Here is an 18,376-nt window from a genome sequence, read left to right as displayed (position 1 = left end):
ACCTTATGCATGCAAGGCAAGTATTCTACAACTGAGCTATATTCCCCAACCCATGAAATGTTTTTTGATTGAAGGTTAAAGTTCTAAAAGTTTGAATCTTATTTCATATAATTTTAGAACTTGAGGAGTTATACAGCTTATCAGAATCTGTCTAACCAGTTTCTGATTTTATTTTGCTCACAAAATAATCTTCCTTTTATATAGCATCCTAACTTGGAGGAGCAGTTAACATAACTTTGTAAAGAATGTTATGTTAAAATTAGTTTCTTCCTAAGGTAATGACAAATTCAGAAGATAAATTATATCCAACACCATAGTGACAGTTACATTTGTTTTGCCTCCTGTGTGCCAGAATTTATGTTAAGTGCTTTACATGGTTATTTCATCTAATCCTCTTAGCAACTTTATAAGGGGACTAACCCCCCTGTTTTTATAGATGAAGAGACTGATACAAATGGCTAACTGGAGCTAAAATAATCTGTTCTGAATTACACTGATAGAGCCAGCATTTGATCCTAGGTGTCTGGCAGCACACTACTTTAGACAGCTACTATACTTCCATTACATTCTTTCAGGAATGAATTGGGGATATGTCACCTGATTTTCTGTCAGACATTAAGAAAAGATCTTTTCTTTTATTGCTCTTCAGTGGATGAACAATTACTTGAATGTCCTGCTGAAAAGTGTGACAAAAAGAAGTGAACTTGAACAGGGCTTATAGAGTGGTCATCTACAGGGTTTTCCCATGAAGATGGATATAAATCTATGGGTGCGTTGTGTTCCTTAATGACATACAGGGGTGGGAAATGTGAAAATAAGTTATAAATAATAACCTTTTTACATCAAAACCCATCTTTAAGCATAAACAAATTACAGGATAGTTCCTTGCTTAATATATACCTTTCTCTTAGGGTAGAAAAAGGTATATATTAAGCAGGGAACCTAAGGTAATATACCTATAGATGAACAGACTAAAAAAGTGAGTTATTTCCACATACTTTGGAATATAATGACTTAAGGTCCATGATAATCTAAAAGATATATGCCAACATTACTTCTGGGATGTATGAAAAAGGCTTTATAAAACAAAGGATCTAACATGGTTTCTACTACATTTTCACAGTCATAGAAGCCACTTAATATCTCTATCAGATTCTCAACTATTTTCTGTGAGACAAAAGTATATGTATGTATTTTTTCCTCTTTATTTTCTGTTCTTTCTCCTACCTCTCATTCCCCTCTCCTCTGTCTCTTCTAAACCTTTGTCTTAAGATGGTCATAGGCAGGTGTTGCTTAGTTCTGTTAGCAGTTGACTCCTAAAAAGGAACATATGATCTTTTTATAAACTATTTTCCCCCTAACAAACATACTTTTAAAAAAAATTTTATTCTAATTTATTATACATGATGGCAGAATGCCAATCATTCCATATTACACATAGAGAGCACAATTTTTCAGGTCACTGATACAAACATAATATTTAAGTGAATACTGTTCTTCTGAGAAGCAATCTGCTTTGAAATCCACTTCTGATATTACTGTTAACTCATATTGAGACATATGGTAAAGTTCTTTTCTACCTTTGTCACTTCACCTTAGTCACCAGAGTCTGAATAACTGGGTATTGGGCTTTGTTTGTTTGTTTTGGTGGTACTGGTAATAGAATCCAGAATCTTGTGCATGTTGGGGAAATTCTTTACCATTGAACTACATCCCTAGTCCACAGTGATTCAGTATTTGGAAGAAATCATATCTTTTCTCAAAAGACAAAGATTTGTTACCAAAACTAAATTTTTAGAATGTTTTGGGCTTTGAAGGTAGTTGTAAAACTAGTAATTGCTCAATTCTTTTGTGAAAATACAGTTTTATCATTGCTATTTTCTGAACTAAGAGTTTTTGTTTGGTTTCATTTTTATCCTCTATTGCTTTGAACTAGCAGCAATAGATGTTCATGATTGATTTTCTTTAATCCTTTGGGGAGCAATAACAGATTTTGGAGCAGTACTGTAAGAGCAGCAGAGTTGTGAGTGAGGCCTAAAATCATTCAGAGTGGAAAGTCGGTTGGTCAAGCCCCATTTCTGCTAGCATGAGATAGAATTCTAGAGCAAGGTTTCCAAACTTTTCTGCATCATAGCACACATACAAAATTATTTACATTTGTGATGTCTGTAGCAAGGCCCTCCCTAGCTTTCTGAAAGTTTTGGGGGATAAAACAGTGGGACAGTATTTTAGCACATCTGTAATACATTCTTGGCATGTTGGTTGGAAAGTTTGCACTAGAGAAGAAAATGTTACTCCATGTTTAATACCTTTGTTTGTTTAGCATGTAATAATTTATAAAACACTTTCATATATGTTCTATTTTTATTCCAGACATGTCATTTAGTGGAACAAATACCATAGCCACATTAGAAATGAAGAAATTGAGATTTAGGTAAAGTGCTTTGTACAAGGTCAATGGATCAAGAATTCATGTGCTAGGTAGAAAGAATCCTTAGGGGTTCAGAAAGGGACCTTTAATCTCTAAGATGGCCAGGACCCTGTCTGCTTTGATTCTTAATTCCATTTTCTGAGTCAGTTTCCAGGCACCTAGAACTTCATAATGGTTATCATTTATTGAGTGCTACTCTGGCTTTTTAAATCACTATAGTGATTAAATAATTCCAGGACATTGAGAGTGGTGATCAGGTTCCAGTTAAAGTGTGTGTCATTGATGGCAGGGGATGGTGGTGGTGCTGGTAAAGGAAATGGTCAAGTGGACTGTCAAGGGCTTATCTTCACAGTTTTGAGATGATGGCAGTTTAGCAGGATTTCCAAGGTTTTTGAGTAAAAGTGGATTAAAAGAGAAATGTAGTAAAATTCAAAGAAAGTAACTTGGGCCATTGGGCCATTAGTGTTTAGGTAATTCTAACAAAAGGATTAAAACTGTAAATCATCTTAATATATGGCTAAATGTTAATTGTAGACTATTTCTCCTGTTGTTTTTTTCTTTTTCTTTTCTCTTTTTTTTATTGGTGGTAACTGGAACCAGTGCTTTCTGTGTGCTAAGCATATGTTCCACCACTGAGCTACATCTCCAGCACTAGATTATTTCTTAAAGATGGGCTTATAGATGATTTTTATTTTTCTCTTTCTGTACTTTCTACTTTTATATACAGCATTTGATTACTTTTAAAATTAAAAATAAAAATTAAAGTACTATATACTCTGTTCTTTTGGTGCTGGGGATCAAACCCAGGACCTTGTGCATGCTAGGCAACACTCTACCACTGAACTTCATCCCCTGCCCCATACTGTATGTTCTTGAAAGGAAAATTCTAATCACAGATAGAATAAAAGTTTCTTCTACTCCCCATTCCCTCTAACCCTCATGTCTCTTCCCAATTAATTTCAGAAGAAGCTGTTAGGAATCAGATGAAATATATGAGGAAGCCCTAAACCTGCTCTAATATGATAGTAACTAGCCACATGTGGCTGTTTAAATTAGTTGAAATAAAAAAAAATAAAAAATTCAGTTCCTTAGTTGCACCAGCCACATTTCAGTGCTCAGTAGCTGCCTCGTGGCTGCTTTATTGGACAATGCAGGTTTGGAACATTACCAAAAACATTTGCCAGCCTGCTAAAACTTTAAAATGCTATATGTTCCTGACATAATTATTATATTATTGAAGTAAGATTTTGAAAATCCCTGTGTTCTCCATGGTGCCTAGCAGTTTTTGTTTTAGCTGATGAAATATTATTGCCATGTTCTCTCTCAGCTTTTTAACTAAATCCGTATGGCCAAAGTCTAAGTCTAATGTTTTTCTTGGATACATGGGGATTATAGTTAGCTGCTTTTCTAGGATAAAGATGTCAACTTTTCTCAGGACTTGAGTGTTTTCTCTCTTGAGCTCTAGATCTATATATCTTGTTGTCTGATTGACAACTTCTTAAATATCTTAAAGGTATCTCAAATCTAGTATGTATCAAACTAAATTGATTTCCCTTCCTTCTTCTCCAACCTCCCAAACACTTGTCCTCTTTTTTTGTTCCTTTTTTTTAAGTGAAAGATGCCATTATATTTTCATTTTATAATCAAGAAAATTAGGAGTGATGCTTATATCCCTTTCCCTGAGACATCAAATGAGTCTACAGGTTTTATTAATCTTACTTTCTAAATGTCATTTGAATCTATTCCTGTTCCCACTAACACCACTTTAGCTTGTTACCATTATCTTGACTGAAATTTCAGTAGCCTCTTGGCTACTTTTGACTCTTCTTTAATCTGTTATCTATCCTGAAGGCACAATAATTAATTTTGAAATATGTCTGATTTTCATTCTCTTCCTCAATTGTTCTACGGCTTTCTATTGCTTCTAGAGTAAAAATAAAACTCCTTAACAGTGCATAGTTCCCCAGCCTCACGAGTGCCATGTTCTGCCTAACTCCCCACTTCACCCATGCTGGCCTAGTTTAGTCCTTTGTATTTTGTTTGCTCCCTCCTGTTTTTGCACGGTTTTTGCACATGCTTTTCTCTTTGTCTGGACCATTCTTTTTTTCTTTCACTTCACTTGTTAACTCCTGGTCATGCCAGTTTCACATCTTAGCTAAAGTTTTGCTTCTTTAGGGAATACTCTAACCTCCTAGATAAGGTAATAACATCATACATTTCCAAAGCTACAAATGACATTTATTTATTTGATTATAAGGTTGCCTTTCTCTTCAGTGGCCTATAAACCCTATGAAGGTAGGAACAATATCTAAATATCTAGTTGTCTTTTTTTCACCCGTTTTTGGATTCCTAAGACCTAGGTCAGGACCTGACCCCTAAATATCAATTCATTAATTTTCTAAGTTAATGTTGTAAAGATTTCAGCAAATGGAGTTTTGTAATATAAGATTTTTAAAAAATATTTATTTTTTAGTTTTAGGTGGACACAATATCTTTATTTTATTTTTTTAATGTGGTGTTGAGTATCGAACCCAGTGCCTCGAGCATGCCAGGCTAGCGTGCTACCGCTTGAGCCACACATCCCCAGCCCGGAAATATAAGATTTTGAATATGAATTTTTATAAACATAGTCATTAAAATAGTAGAAGCTAGCTGGATACTGTGGCACATTCCTGTAATCCCAGCAACTTGGGAGACTGATGCAGGAAGATTGAAAGGTCAAGACCAGCATGGGCAACTTAGTGGGACCCTGCCTCAAAATGCAAAATAAAAAGGGTTGGGCTGGGCATGGTGGCGCATGCCTGTAATCCCAGTGGCTCTGGAGGCTGAGGCAGGAGGATCAAAAATTCAGAGCCAGCCTCAGCAATTTAGTGAGGCCCTGAGCAACTGAGCAAGACTGTCTCAAAAAATGTGATTCAGTGGTTAAATGCCCCTGGGTTCAATCCCCAATACAAAAAAAAAAAAAGGTGTGAGGAAAGGGGTTGGGGTTGAAACCCCCAGTACCAAAAAATAAGAGAGTTAAATTGCCAACTAGCTTTTCAAATATGCGGAACCAGATTATTAATAGTTATATAAAATATAACATGTTCTTTGATTGTTTATAGTAAGTTTTTATTTTTAGATGATTTTAAATTTAACAGATTTATTGTGAATATAGTATAGAGGTTGTATGTATCCCATACCTTTTATGAACATATTCATTAATAAATTTGTTAATAAATATACTTACTAAATAATATTATATTATTGACATATAATCATGTTTCCTATTTTAACATTATTAACACATTTCATTATTATGATATATTTGTTATAATTAATGAACCAATATTAACACATTATTGTTAACTAAATCTGTATTTTATTCACATTGCCTTAGTTTTCCCCTCATGTCCTTTTCCTGTTCCAAGATCCCGTCTAGGGTAGTATAATCTATTTAGTTGTCATGTGTTCTTTTGGTTTGACAGTTTATCTTGTGTCCTTGTTTTAGACAGGTTTGAAGATTATGAGTCAGATATTTGTACACTTTCCCTCAACTGGGATTTATTTGATGTTTTTCTCATGATGAGACTGATGAATGTGTTTGGGGGAAGAAGACCACAGTGTCATTTCCATCATGTATTGAGAGTATCCTGCTGTCAGTACTCTTCAGCACTGCTGATGTCAAACTTTGAACACTTGGCTTGTCATGTTTATCCACTATGAAGATACTGTTTTTCCCTCTCCTTTGTATATTGTACTTCTTGGAAGAGAATCTCTCAGTGAAGTACACAATTGGAGAATGGGGAATTATGTTCTATTTCCTTAGGGCCAAGTATTTATGTAAACTTTTGGGAAATATTCCATAAGGGAAACTTATCTCTTCTTCCCATTTATTAATTTATTCATTTGAATCAGTATTGACTCATGGATATTTATTTTGTACTCTGAGTTATAATCTGGTAGTACTTTTTTTTTTTTTGCTCATATTGTTCTAGCCATTTGGAGTGTTTTTAGTTAATGCTACATTCCTGTGACATACCCACATCATTGTGAGGTTTATGGTGATTTTCTTTTTGACTTTTGAACAATTTTTTTTTTTTTTAATTTTCTGACACTACAACATGCCCCAGGCTTTCTTGGTGTATATATCTGCCCCAGTCCTAGAAGCGGCCATTTCAACAAGGAGCCCTGGTTACTTTTCTTAGAGAATGATTAGAAACCAATACCTGAGCTCTGTGTATGCTTATTACTACTGAGATGTCATTGTTTCTAGGCCTTCACATCAGACAGAACAAGGAAATATATGGTTGTATACTAACTGATGTATATGCACATTGTATGTAATAATCTGTATCTATTAAGTGATATTCAGGTTATTTACTATGAATTTTTTTCCATTGAAAAAAAATTATCTATGGGGCTGGGATTGTGGCTCAGCGGTAGAGCATTTGCCTAGCATGTACGAGGGCCTGGGTTCAATCCTCAGCACCACATAAAAATAAATAAATAAAATAAAGGTATTGTGTCCAACTACAACTGAAAAATAAATATTTTAAAAAATAATCTATGAATTTTGAATGAATTTATTTGGTATGGTTTTGGTAATTTTCCAACAAAGTAACTCTCCAATTATTCATTGCTAAGGGAGAAAAACAATTCATGCTTATAATACCCAATAATGGGTAACCTATTTGGTCTTTGAGTGAATTCAGTTATAACAAACACTAAAACAGTGGTACTCTTTGGGTTGGCTTCACTGCTTATATTCTGGAACTCAGCTGGCCATGTGTGAAGAATGCAGCCACCATTCACTGTATAATTTAGTTTATTTACAGCCAGTTTTCCTTTCAGAGAGCAATTTAGTTTTGTTGTGGTCCCGGGGATTGAACCCAGGGGTGTGTAACTGCTAAGCCACATTCCCAGCCCTTTTTTAATATTATTTTGAGACAGGGTCTCCCTGAGTTGCTAAGTGTCTCTCTTAGTTGCTGAGGCTGGCTTTCAATTCATAATCCTTTTGCCTCAGTCTCCTGAGCTCCTGGGATTACAGGCGTGGAAAGTCTTATCGTTTTACTTCTTAATAGTTTCTCTGTAACACAGTCTGAAGGAGGAAAAGAAAAAGTCTTCTCCAAAGAGTTAATTTTGTTACTTGGTTAGAAATTGATTATGATGGTGGAGATGGGCATAATTGAATATGTTAGATTGACTGCTAAATTATTTCTCTTTACTAAATGTAATTAAGAATTAACTGTATTTGGTCCGAGTATCTGAATTTATCTTATGTGTCTATCTTTTTTGGGTTTTCCCCCCTTTCTTTTCTTTTTTGGAGATGGGGATTGAACCCAGGGATTTGCGCTTGCAAGCGCTTTACCATGAGCTATATCCCAGTCCTTTTGTGTTAATCTTAATAAGCAACTTGAACTATAGGACTTGTAGATGTCTGTCAAAACAGCTTTTATAGTTACCATAGTTACAGTAATTAATATAAACACAGAAACATGAGTTGATTCTGTATTATCTTATTTCTTTTTATTTGGTTATTCTGTTTATGAAAGGAGATGTAATATGCTTTGAACGTACTACATGGTAAACCATTTTCAGTCCACTATCATTTGAGTTGGACAGTAGGGAAAGTATTTTTTTTCTTCTAGGAGAGCTGTCATTATAGAAAACAAAATTATTTTAAGTTGTTTTGATGAAACGGAAGACTTCTGTATTTTGGATATTGTTTTCAACTCTAAACATGTTTTTTTATTTGAGTTATTATATATTTTAATTCTAATTTTTTTGCTGTAAAAGTAAGTTCAACTTGAAAATTAATATTGAATTATGAAATCAAAACAAACCTTACTATTCTCTTACCATTTATTCATGAATGAGAAAGGGTAGACATATTCTAATAGATTCTATTGAGAATGAGAGAGATAGAGCCACTTTCTTTAATCTTTAGCATGGTAACCAGACTCCGGAATGTCACAGAACAGTCAAAGAAGCTCAGCAAGATTAGATCAAAGCAAGCCTGTCTTGCTACTTTCAGCTCAGTGTTCTGTATTTAACCTTGACTCACCAATTGGAACTCCTTCATTCCATATGTTGTTGTTATTTATAGAACTTCTCAAACTTTTTTTTTTTTTTTTTTACTATTCAAAGAATAACTCAAGACATTTCTGTGAAGATTTATTATAAAAAATCAGTAAATTTCTCTGAAGACTTATGTGTACTGTTTTGTACAAGTGAATTTTGCTTTAGCTTCCTTAACATACTTATTTTACTAAATTCATATTCCATTGTGATCTGCCATGTTTTTCCTGTTTATATCTGCCTCCCTGTGTCTTGGGCATACTATTTTAGACCTCTAATGGTATGTGAGTACTTAAATTATGATTTCTGTTCAACAGCTCTCATCCCATAGATATTTTAGTATCAGACTGCTGAGTCTTTGAACTCAGCGGCATCATTGACTTGTACATTTTTGTCTTTTGTTTCATCTTATGCTCTTATCTCTGGGGATCTGGCAGAATTCATGCCTCCTGCTTTCTTCCCAGGGTTCTAAGACCCTAAATGCATTTAAGAGTTATAGGGTATAGAATTCTCCCTCATTAAAAGTTTTTATATGTTTTCCCTCTGGATAGACCTACTCTATTCAGCTTACAAAATTGAAAGATGATTTTTCATAGTAAAATCAAAACAGCCCCAGTTTGATGACTTATAAACTTCAGGTGATACTATGTATACATCTTTACAGATGGTAATTAGTAATTTTCTTTGTAGGCTTTTCTCCTTATGCTCATTGTTTCACCAATACCTGTGCTAATTATAGAAGATGAACCCTGGAAATGACTTAATGACATTTTTGGCTTCCAATATAACTGCCTGTGGGGCTTGAATATAAGTGGTAGTTTTATAGTAGTAATTAATTTTTTTGTTTTAAAGATAACTGAACTCATATAAATATCAGAAAATATATATCTTTGAGAAGGGACATTGCTGGAGATTGAACCCTGGTCCCTGCTTTTACTAAGCAAGTGCTCAGCCACTGAGCTATAACCCTAAAATGTATATCTTAAACAGCACAAATTACAAGTCATTAACTTTTAAATCTTTTCACTCTTATTTTTGTTAGTCATCAAACTTATAAACAAGCATATCTTTACAAAATAATTGTAAAGTAATTCAGAGCATTTAAAATATTAATAACGTAAGATCTGGTATATTTCCTTGCAATTCTTGGAAATTTTTTTTCCTCCTCCTTTTCTTTTCCATCCATCTATTTATTTATTTATTTATTTAAATGCTAGGGATCCAACCCAAGCTTTGCATATACTCTGGTAAGCGCTCTACTAACAAGCCACATCCCAAGCCAATTTTCAGTTTTGTGCTGTTTCCCTGTCTGCCTCAAGTTATTTGGTTTTTCCTAGAGCTGTTTTCCTAATTGGTATTACTTTAATATTAGGGAGCGGATGATAAATTCTATTTTAAAAGAAAGTAGAAGATTGCAAAAATGAACTGCCTTAATGTTCTTTTTTTTTGACATTCTACTCTTCACTATCTCTACAGATTCCTTCCTCTTTTGAGGCAAGATACCACAGTCAAAGAGGTTGCCACCTTTTATCTCAGGGTAATTCCTTTACCTTTGCTCAAAATATTTTAAAAATATTAATCTCATTTTAAATAGAACATTTACAGAAAGAGTACAGAGAATTCTTCCCAGGGGCCTTAGACCCTAAGTGCATTTAGAGTTGTAGGGTATAGAATTCTCACTCATTAAAAGTTTCCTCACCCCATTTCCCCTGATGCTGATATCTTACATAACCGTAATTATCAAGAGTAGGAAGTAACATTGGTATAATATTATTCATTAAACTGCAGACCTTATTAGAATTAAACCAAATTTTCAACTACTCCCTTTTTCTGTTCCAGGATTTTATCCAGGAACTCATATTGAATTTAGTAATTTCTCCATTGTCTTCTTTAATTTGTAAGTTTCTTATTCTGTCTTTGTCTTACACGAACATGATACTTTTGAAGAGAATAGATCAGTTAATTTTTAGCATGTCTCTTAATTTGTGTTTGTACAGTGTTTTCATATGAAAACATTTAAGCATTTTCGAATTTACTGAGTGGATCTTGTCAGCAACATTTGTGATATGTGCCTGATAATGATTCTGTTTGCTCTTATTTCCTTTCTATATTTTAATTGAGGTTCCTTTGTAAGGAAGAGTCACTTTTCTCCTGTTTACTTGTTTATGTCATTATGGACTCCTTAATGCTTGTTCTGTGTTTTTAAATTCAGTGCTATCCTTTATTGCTCAGTTTCTTTTTTTTTTTTTTTTAATATATTTTTAGTTGTGGATGAACACCATACTTTTATTTTTATGTAGTGCTGAGGATTGAATCCAGTGCCTCATGCATGCTGGGCAAGTGCTGTATCACTAAGCCACAACTCCAGCCTCAAATTTTGTTGCTCAGTTTCTTGAGAACTAATGGCTCCTGTGTTCTTTGGACAACCCCTCATCCTTTTTGTTTTCTTTTAGAGTTTTCTTAGTTTCTGACATAAGATGATGTTCCAGCCCATCTTGTATTTTCCTGCCTCAGTCTTAGAACCAGCTACTTTGTCTAAGAGACTTGATTCTTTTTATTGAAGTATTTAGAAACCAAAATCTGGGCACCAGATACACTTATTGTCACTATACAGTCTTTGCTTCTAGGCTCCTTAGTGAACAGAGCTAGGAAAGTAAACTAATACACATAAATATTTATGTGCATATATTACAAATATAATAAATATGAATTTATACTGATGTCTCTGATTCCAGTCCAACACCACAGAATTAATTTTAGCATTTCTTCTTTCTTTATTTATAACTTTTTTTAAAACAAACATATCTTTTTTTTATACCTTTATTTTATTGATTTATTTTTATGTGGTGCTGAGGATCGAATCCAGTGCCTCACAAGTGTGAGACAAACACTCTACCTCTGAGCCACAATCCCAGCCCTATTTATAACTTCTTTAACCCCAAGAAACCCATTTCTAATTTTCCTTATTTTTCTTCCCTTTCTTCTTTTGGTTTTTCATCATAATACAATTAGTTTATTTGTTGGTGTCTCTGTACTATTTTGAGTTCCCACCCCATGCTGGCTGGTTTTAATTGTTTGTTTTTTAATTAAAAACTTTTTTATAGTATATTTTAAAATTCCTATGGCTCTAACAGTCAGAATTAATTTTGGGCGGGGGGGTGGGGTGGTACTGGGGATTGAACCCGGGGCACTCAACCACTGAGCCGCATCCCCAGCCCTATTTTGGATTTTATTTAGAGACAGGGTCTCACTGAGTTGCTTAGCACCTCACTTTTACTGAGGCTGGCTTTAAGCTCATGATCCTCCTGTCTCAGCCTCCCAAGCCACTGGGATCATAGGTTTGCACCACTGTACCTGGCAGAATTAATTTTTAAAAAGAAAAAAATATGTGTCCGGAAATGTCACTTTTCCTTTTCCTCGGTTACCCTCTTCCTATTCTCTTCATTTTCCTACATTTTTCTACTCCTTTCTTACCTGTCCTACCCAGAGCCTTGGATAGTACTGAATCTTATATGTACTAAATTTTTTCCTGTGTGTGTGTGTGTGTGTGTGTGTGTGTGTGATAAAATTTAATTTGTAAATGAGGCACAGTAAGAGATTAGTAGCAATAGTAATAAAATAGACTATTGTAATAAAATAGACTGATAAAATGTACTATAATAAATGATATATGAATATGGTGCCTTTATCTCTCAAAATATAGTATTTTCACTTAAAGGAAGCACTTTATGGCATCTCTTTGGCATATTTGAATTGGTAGCAAGACTTATGTATGGAGTCCTTTTTAAATAAAATAAGGGTTACTTGAACACAAACACTGTGGTACCACAACAGGCAATCTGATAACAGACATGTACTGAGCGACTGAATGATAGGCAGCATTACACAGGACAGATACTGTATGTAGTGTGGCTATGCTACACAAAAGGATGATTCATCCTGAGTAGGATGGAGCAGGATGGTATGATATGTCATTATGTTCTTTATGATATCAGCAATTTAAAACTTAGGAATTATTCATTTTCTGGAAAATTTCATTTAAGTTTTCAGACCACAGTTGACCATAGAAAATGAAACTGGATAAGCGGGGGCATGTCCTGGTAATCACTCCATATCATATAAAGATTGTCTTCTTTTTCTTTTTTTTTTTTTTTTTTTTCCCTTTTACAGTTACACAGTTTAGATGTACCATAATTTTCAATCACTTTCCTATGTGTTGACGCCTTAGGCCATTTCTAATAATTTGCAATTACAAAGAATGCTGCAATATATATGTATTTTTATGTATTTTTGTATCATTGGATGTGGTCATCTTGTTCAAGAATAGGGAATGTCTTTCCCTTTGCTCAAGTCTTCAGTGTTTTTCAGCCATGCTTAAACATTTTTTCCTCATATAAGTTTTATACATTGCTTACTTTGTTCCTAAGTATTTCATCTTCTTTTTTTTGTTGTTTGTATGTGTGTGTGTGTGTGTGGTGCTGGGGATTGAACCCATGGCCTTGTGCATGTGAGGCAAGCACTCTACCAACTGAGCTATATCCCCAACCCCAGTATTTCAACTTCTTGGTTGTTATTGTAAGTGAAATTTTCCCTGCCATTATGTCCCCTGAATATAGTTTTTGTATGAAGGCTTTTGATTTTTATGTGTTAATTTTGTATTTTGCTATTTCAATGAATTATTTTTTAGTTTTATCATTGATTCCTTGGGGTCTTTCAAGCATACTATCATATCCTCTGCAAAGAGAGATACTTTTACCTTTATCTGTTTCCTTTGGGATTTCTCTTAACTAGTCAGATTGGTTAATACCTCTAATACAATGTGAATAGTAGTGGAGATGGTGGGCGTTTTTGTCTTATTCCTGATATTAGTGGAAATGCCTGTTTTATTTATTAATTGAGATAATGGTTGTAGAACTAAAGTGGATAAATATTTTATGTTGAGAAAGTATTTCTTAAATTCATATTTTCTTGAGTATTTTATTTTGAATAGGTGTTTTTTTTAAAATTAATTTTTATTGTAGGTTGTTCAAAACATTACATAGTTCTTGATATATCATATTTCACACTTTGATTCAAGTGGGATATGAGCTCCCATTTTTACCCCATATACAGATTGCAGAATCACATCAGTTGCAGAATGAATAGGTGTTTTATTTTGTCAAATTTACCCCATCTCAGTGTTTGTGGAGAAAGCAATGTCCCCCTTTAGGTTTATGAATATAGTATCTATAATAGATTCCCTAATTGAACCAGTTCTATTTATCCTGAGATAAATCCCACTTGGTCATGTTGTATTATTTTCTTAATGTCTTGAATTTTGTTTGAAAACAGTAAATTGTTCCCTCTAGTGTATTTCAGGAGTAAAAATTTGTTTCTTTGCATTATAGTACATAACTTTAATTGTCTTATAATTTTTTTATGTATGACTCCCTGATTAGAGTGAGATTGCTTTTAGAACCTGCAATAGATTTTACTCTTCTTTTCCCTTAGTGCCTAGCAGAGTTCTTCATATGCAGTTGATGTTCTCCCTATTGAGTAAATTAGAAGCAGAAATAGCTCATTAAACTTTTACTGAATAAAATCTGAGTTTTGTGTTATACTTAGACAATGAACAGTCACCACTGTTATTAATATTAAAGACCACTCTCCACCAGGGTAGGGAAGGTCTGAGTTCTGGTTTGGAATTTTGTTTTGTGTAGACCACAGGTAATATTTTAACTTTAGACATCTTTGGATCTCAGTTTTTCCATCTGTCAAATCAGGTTGGCAGTCTTATCTTTTGAATTGTTTCATATCTAAGTGATTTTATGAAATTATTTGTAATCATTCTGTATAAGTGCTTTTTCCTGAATTTTTGTTTTTAGAATTATTTATTTCTTGTAATCCATAGATACTTTTATTATTATAGATAATTTTGAAAAGCAAATTCTCACTACCAATAAATTAGTTATGCTGTGGAATATTTGAAAGAATATCAGTGGGCTAATAAAGCTCTTTTAACTAAATGATTTAATATGTGCTTAACACATTTACTTTTAGGTATGTCTGACTGCAGCAATGATACAACTACTCTTGGTGCATCTAAACCAGCCACAGAAGAAGTCAAGTCTAATTCTGAGGTGACTGGATGGTGTTATATTGTTTTGTAAAGTCAGTCCATCTCAATCAAGGTTTCAGACTAACTTAATTTGTTCAAACTTGTGCCACTCTATAAATAAACTCTTTTACACAAAGGGTAAGAGGAGGGAGAGGTTTCTTCATAATGGCAAGTAAGTCACACTTACCTTTAGGCATCTGAAATTTTTAGACCACAGCTTGTCACATAATAATAAACATAAAAGCTGTATAAGTTCTTATTTAAAAAGGAAATGTGACAATTGCTATAAGTTACTCTTGAAATAATAGTTGTAGTAGGTTCATATTTTGCTCATCTATTCCCAAGAGCACTTTGGTTTGCTATGTGTCCGAATCCAGGTAAAGTGTTTTTAAACCAAATTTCAGATTTGTTGAACCTGAGTGGTAGACAGTAGACCTTATGTAGTTTTTTTCTTCTGATAGTATCACCTGTAGAACTAAGAACCACTGTCCTAATTCATTAGACAAAGGAGAAATATTATGAAATATTAATTTTATATTGAACTCAAGTCAAATAGAATGTGAAACATAGTCATAATTGCCTATTATATTTGTAGTGCTTAAATATTTTACCACATAGCACTTTCATGGTGTCCCACATTGACTCTTAGAATAACTCACTGTAATTCATTTAGGTAAGTAGAACAGCTGTTATTTTTCCTTTTTTTGTTGTTGTTGAACAAATTTAACTTTCAGAGCAGTGTGACTGAACTAGAGGAATGGATGAGGATAGCTTTCAACATGGGGCCTTCTGACTTCAGCTGTGTTTCTTACCAATTTGTAACTTATATAGCTAGTGATGTACTAGGCGCATTATTGCTTTATTTGAGCAAGATACTGCCTGTGTGACAAACCTCAGTGAGGAATTTAGCACCAAGTAATTTACTTTTAGTCTGAAAATCAAAGACGAGTTTTGTTTGGCAAATATGTATTATTTGTAGACAATTCAGAATTCTTTGTAATTTATGACGACTTGACTGTTTATCATTTGGAAAAGCAGTGTTGTTAGATGTATGTAATCCCGAGAAAGTAGAGAATTATGTGTACTTATTTGTCTTACTTCACAGATTTGATTTTTAGTGACCCAATCTCTGAATCTGTACTCTTGAGAGATGATCAGGGGGAAAGTTTGTTTGTGAGCTATAGGAAAGAGTGGCAGCACAGCCAGTGACGGGACTCATAATTTATAATAAATAATAATAAGTGCAGGTATTCTGTTTATGTGACTTTTGTTTGTATGAGTGTTCCTCTGATAAATGTTAAACTAGAAATTCCCTGCTTGGCAGAGAGTGAGGTTTGGGTAACAGTGGTCTGAAGGAAACCACTGCAAATTAATGAATTGTTCAAATTTGTCTATAAGTTAACATAAAATCCATGTTAGGCATTCCCTCTGTGTGTGTATGTGTTTTAATTTTTTTAACTTATAGATGGACACAATACTTTTATTTTATTTATTTATTTATGTTTAATTTTACGAGGTGCTGAGGATGGAACCTAGTGCCTCATTCGTGCTAGGCAAGTGCTCTACCACTGAGCTACAACCCCAGCCCATTCCCTGTGTTTTTAACTATACCCAAATATGTCATGTCCAAAGGGAATGCTATAATAATAATAGTAGTAATAATAGCAGACCAGGTATGTGACTATAAGCTGAATCTGTGCCCCAATTTAAAGCATTATAGGAGTGTATAATTAACCAAAATAAGATTTAAGAATGCTTTGTGATTTTTTTCCTATTTGTAATGAAATATTGTCATTTTAGACAACATGTAGATTATTAAGTGAAATAAACCAAGCACAGAACAACAAGTACTGGATAATCTCACTCATATGTAAAATATGTAAAAGTTGATCTCATAGAAGTTGAGAGTACAATGTTAGTTACTAGAGACTAGAGGGAGTAGGGGAGAGGGAGGGATGGAGAGGTTGCTCAGTGAGTACTAAGACACAGGGAGGTAGGAGTTAGAAGTTCTAGTGTGCTGTTGTTGCATAGTGGGTTCATTGTGGGTAATAATTATGTACTATATATCTAAAGAAACTAGGAGAAAGGATTTTCAATTTTTTTGCCATAAAATAACAAATGAGGAAATAAATATGTTTAAACTGAGCTTACAATGTATACACGTATTGAAACATCAGGTGGTACTCTATTAATGTGTACAACTTCTTGTTTTTATCACTTAAAAAATAAAAAATAAATTCCCCTCTTATTAGTTTGCTGATTTGAATCTGCTTTTCCAAATCTCTGGATCAAATTGCTTACAAGTAGAAAGAGAAGGTAGGTTAATTGAGCCATTCACTGAGAGCCTATTAGTTGCCAGGCATTGTAGTAGGTTTTACATTTGTAATCTCAGTGCCTCTATAACACTTTTGGCAGTTGAGGTTTTTCTCCCCATTTTACAGATTAGTTGAGACTGGAAAGGTTAACATAGCTATTAAGGAACCAGTGTTATGACTTGAACCCAAATGAAAGTGAAAAAGATGAATAAATTTAAGAAACTAAGTAGAAAAAAATTATTTAAAGGTAGAAGCAAGAAATTGGGAAAACAAGCAGGTAAGTATATTTTTAATAACAACAACCAAAGAAAGCAAAGACGGTGTGGCTTGGGATTATAGACTTATTTTGTCTGTCCCTCAGTATAGTAACACTAGTATATATACCAATTTCTAATACTGAGGAAGAATGTAGGCAAATATTTGCATTCTTTTGTGTAACTCAGAGACCGAAAAAATAAATTGGGTACAGATTCTGCATTCAAGGCTTATGTTGATCAATAGAGGAAATTTATAAATAAATAAATCGCAGAATAATAATGCCTTTTGAGTGATACAGATTATTCACAGGAATATCAACCAGCAATATCAGCAGTGGTGGCATTATGCTGTCGTAGAGCTTGGGTAGAATTTGAGCATGTGAGTGATAATGCTTATTGCTTGAGCCAAGGCTGAGGGAAGGAAAATTTAGAAACATGTTTGGGAAGAGTGAGTAAGTTTGATTTATCTGATGAAGTATAATTGGAAAGAAGATAGTTCTGGTCTCAGGGAGAATTTTTCATGCTGAGGAGTTAGCTTTTATGTTGTAGACATATACGTGGGAGACATTTTGAAAACAGACGTGTTATTTTTATTTTTGGTACCAGGGATTGAACCCATGAGCGCCTTACCACTGAGCCACATCCCCAGCTGTTTTCTGGATTTATTTTGAGACAGACTCTCACTGAGTTGCTTAGGGCTTCACAAAGTTGCTGAGGCTGGCTTTGAACTCACGATCCTCCTGCCTCAGCCTCCCAAGCTGCTGGGATTACAGATGTGCACCACCATGCCCAGCTGCATGTTATTTTATAATGCAAATAATATTTCCTGCTATAAAACATGTTGGGGAGCTAAAGAGTAATGAAGAGTGCTAATTTACATAGGTGTTCATAGCTGGCCCTTTTGAGATGATGTTTGAACAGATATTTGAATGAGATGAATGTCATCTCCCAGACAGAGGAAACAGCAAGGGCGAAAAAAAGTTTGGTGTGTTAGAGCAACGGTGAAGAGGACTCTGGCTTGGAACCAAGAGTCAGGAAAAGGTATGAGGAATGTGGCTCAAGAGGCAACTAGCAGCTAAGATTGTTGTGTGTGGCATAGAAATGAGAACAACTGGCAGAAGATGAGAAAGTTGAAAGAAGGTTTGAATTGCAATTTGCAGTTAGCAGTAATTGAAAAATAAAGACAAGTTCTGGGTTGACACTAAAAAAAAAAAAA

At 34.1% G+C, this 18,376-nt stretch overlaps 1 protein-coding gene across 3 annotated transcripts in view; it reads left to right on the top strand.

The window, feature by feature from the left end:
* The window catches only part of Arfip1 (ARF interacting protein 1), a 115,834-nt gene that overhangs the window by 2,266 nt on the left and 95,192 nt on the right, over positions 1-18,376 (top strand). For 2 of the 3 annotated variants that reach the window (XM_076864744.2, XM_076864741.2), the window contains exon 2: positions 14,531-14,610. The exons of the other annotated variant lie outside the window; for it this stretch is intronic. In XM_076864744.2, the coding sequence (XP_076720859.1) occupies positions 14,533-14,610 (78 nt within the window). In that variant the 5' untranslated portion in view covers positions 14,531-14,532. The remainder of the gene's footprint in view (positions 1-14,530; positions 14,611-18,376) is intronic. 3 annotated transcript variants of the gene reach the window in all.

This window comes from Callospermophilus lateralis, chromosome 8 (assembly GCF_048772815.1).
Source record: "Callospermophilus lateralis isolate mCalLat2 chromosome 8, mCalLat2.hap1, whole genome shotgun sequence".
Classification (NCBI taxonomy): domain Eukaryota; kingdom Metazoa; phylum Chordata; class Mammalia; order Rodentia; family Sciuridae; genus Callospermophilus; species Callospermophilus lateralis.
This window is presented reverse-complemented; position numbering and strand designations above follow the sequence as displayed.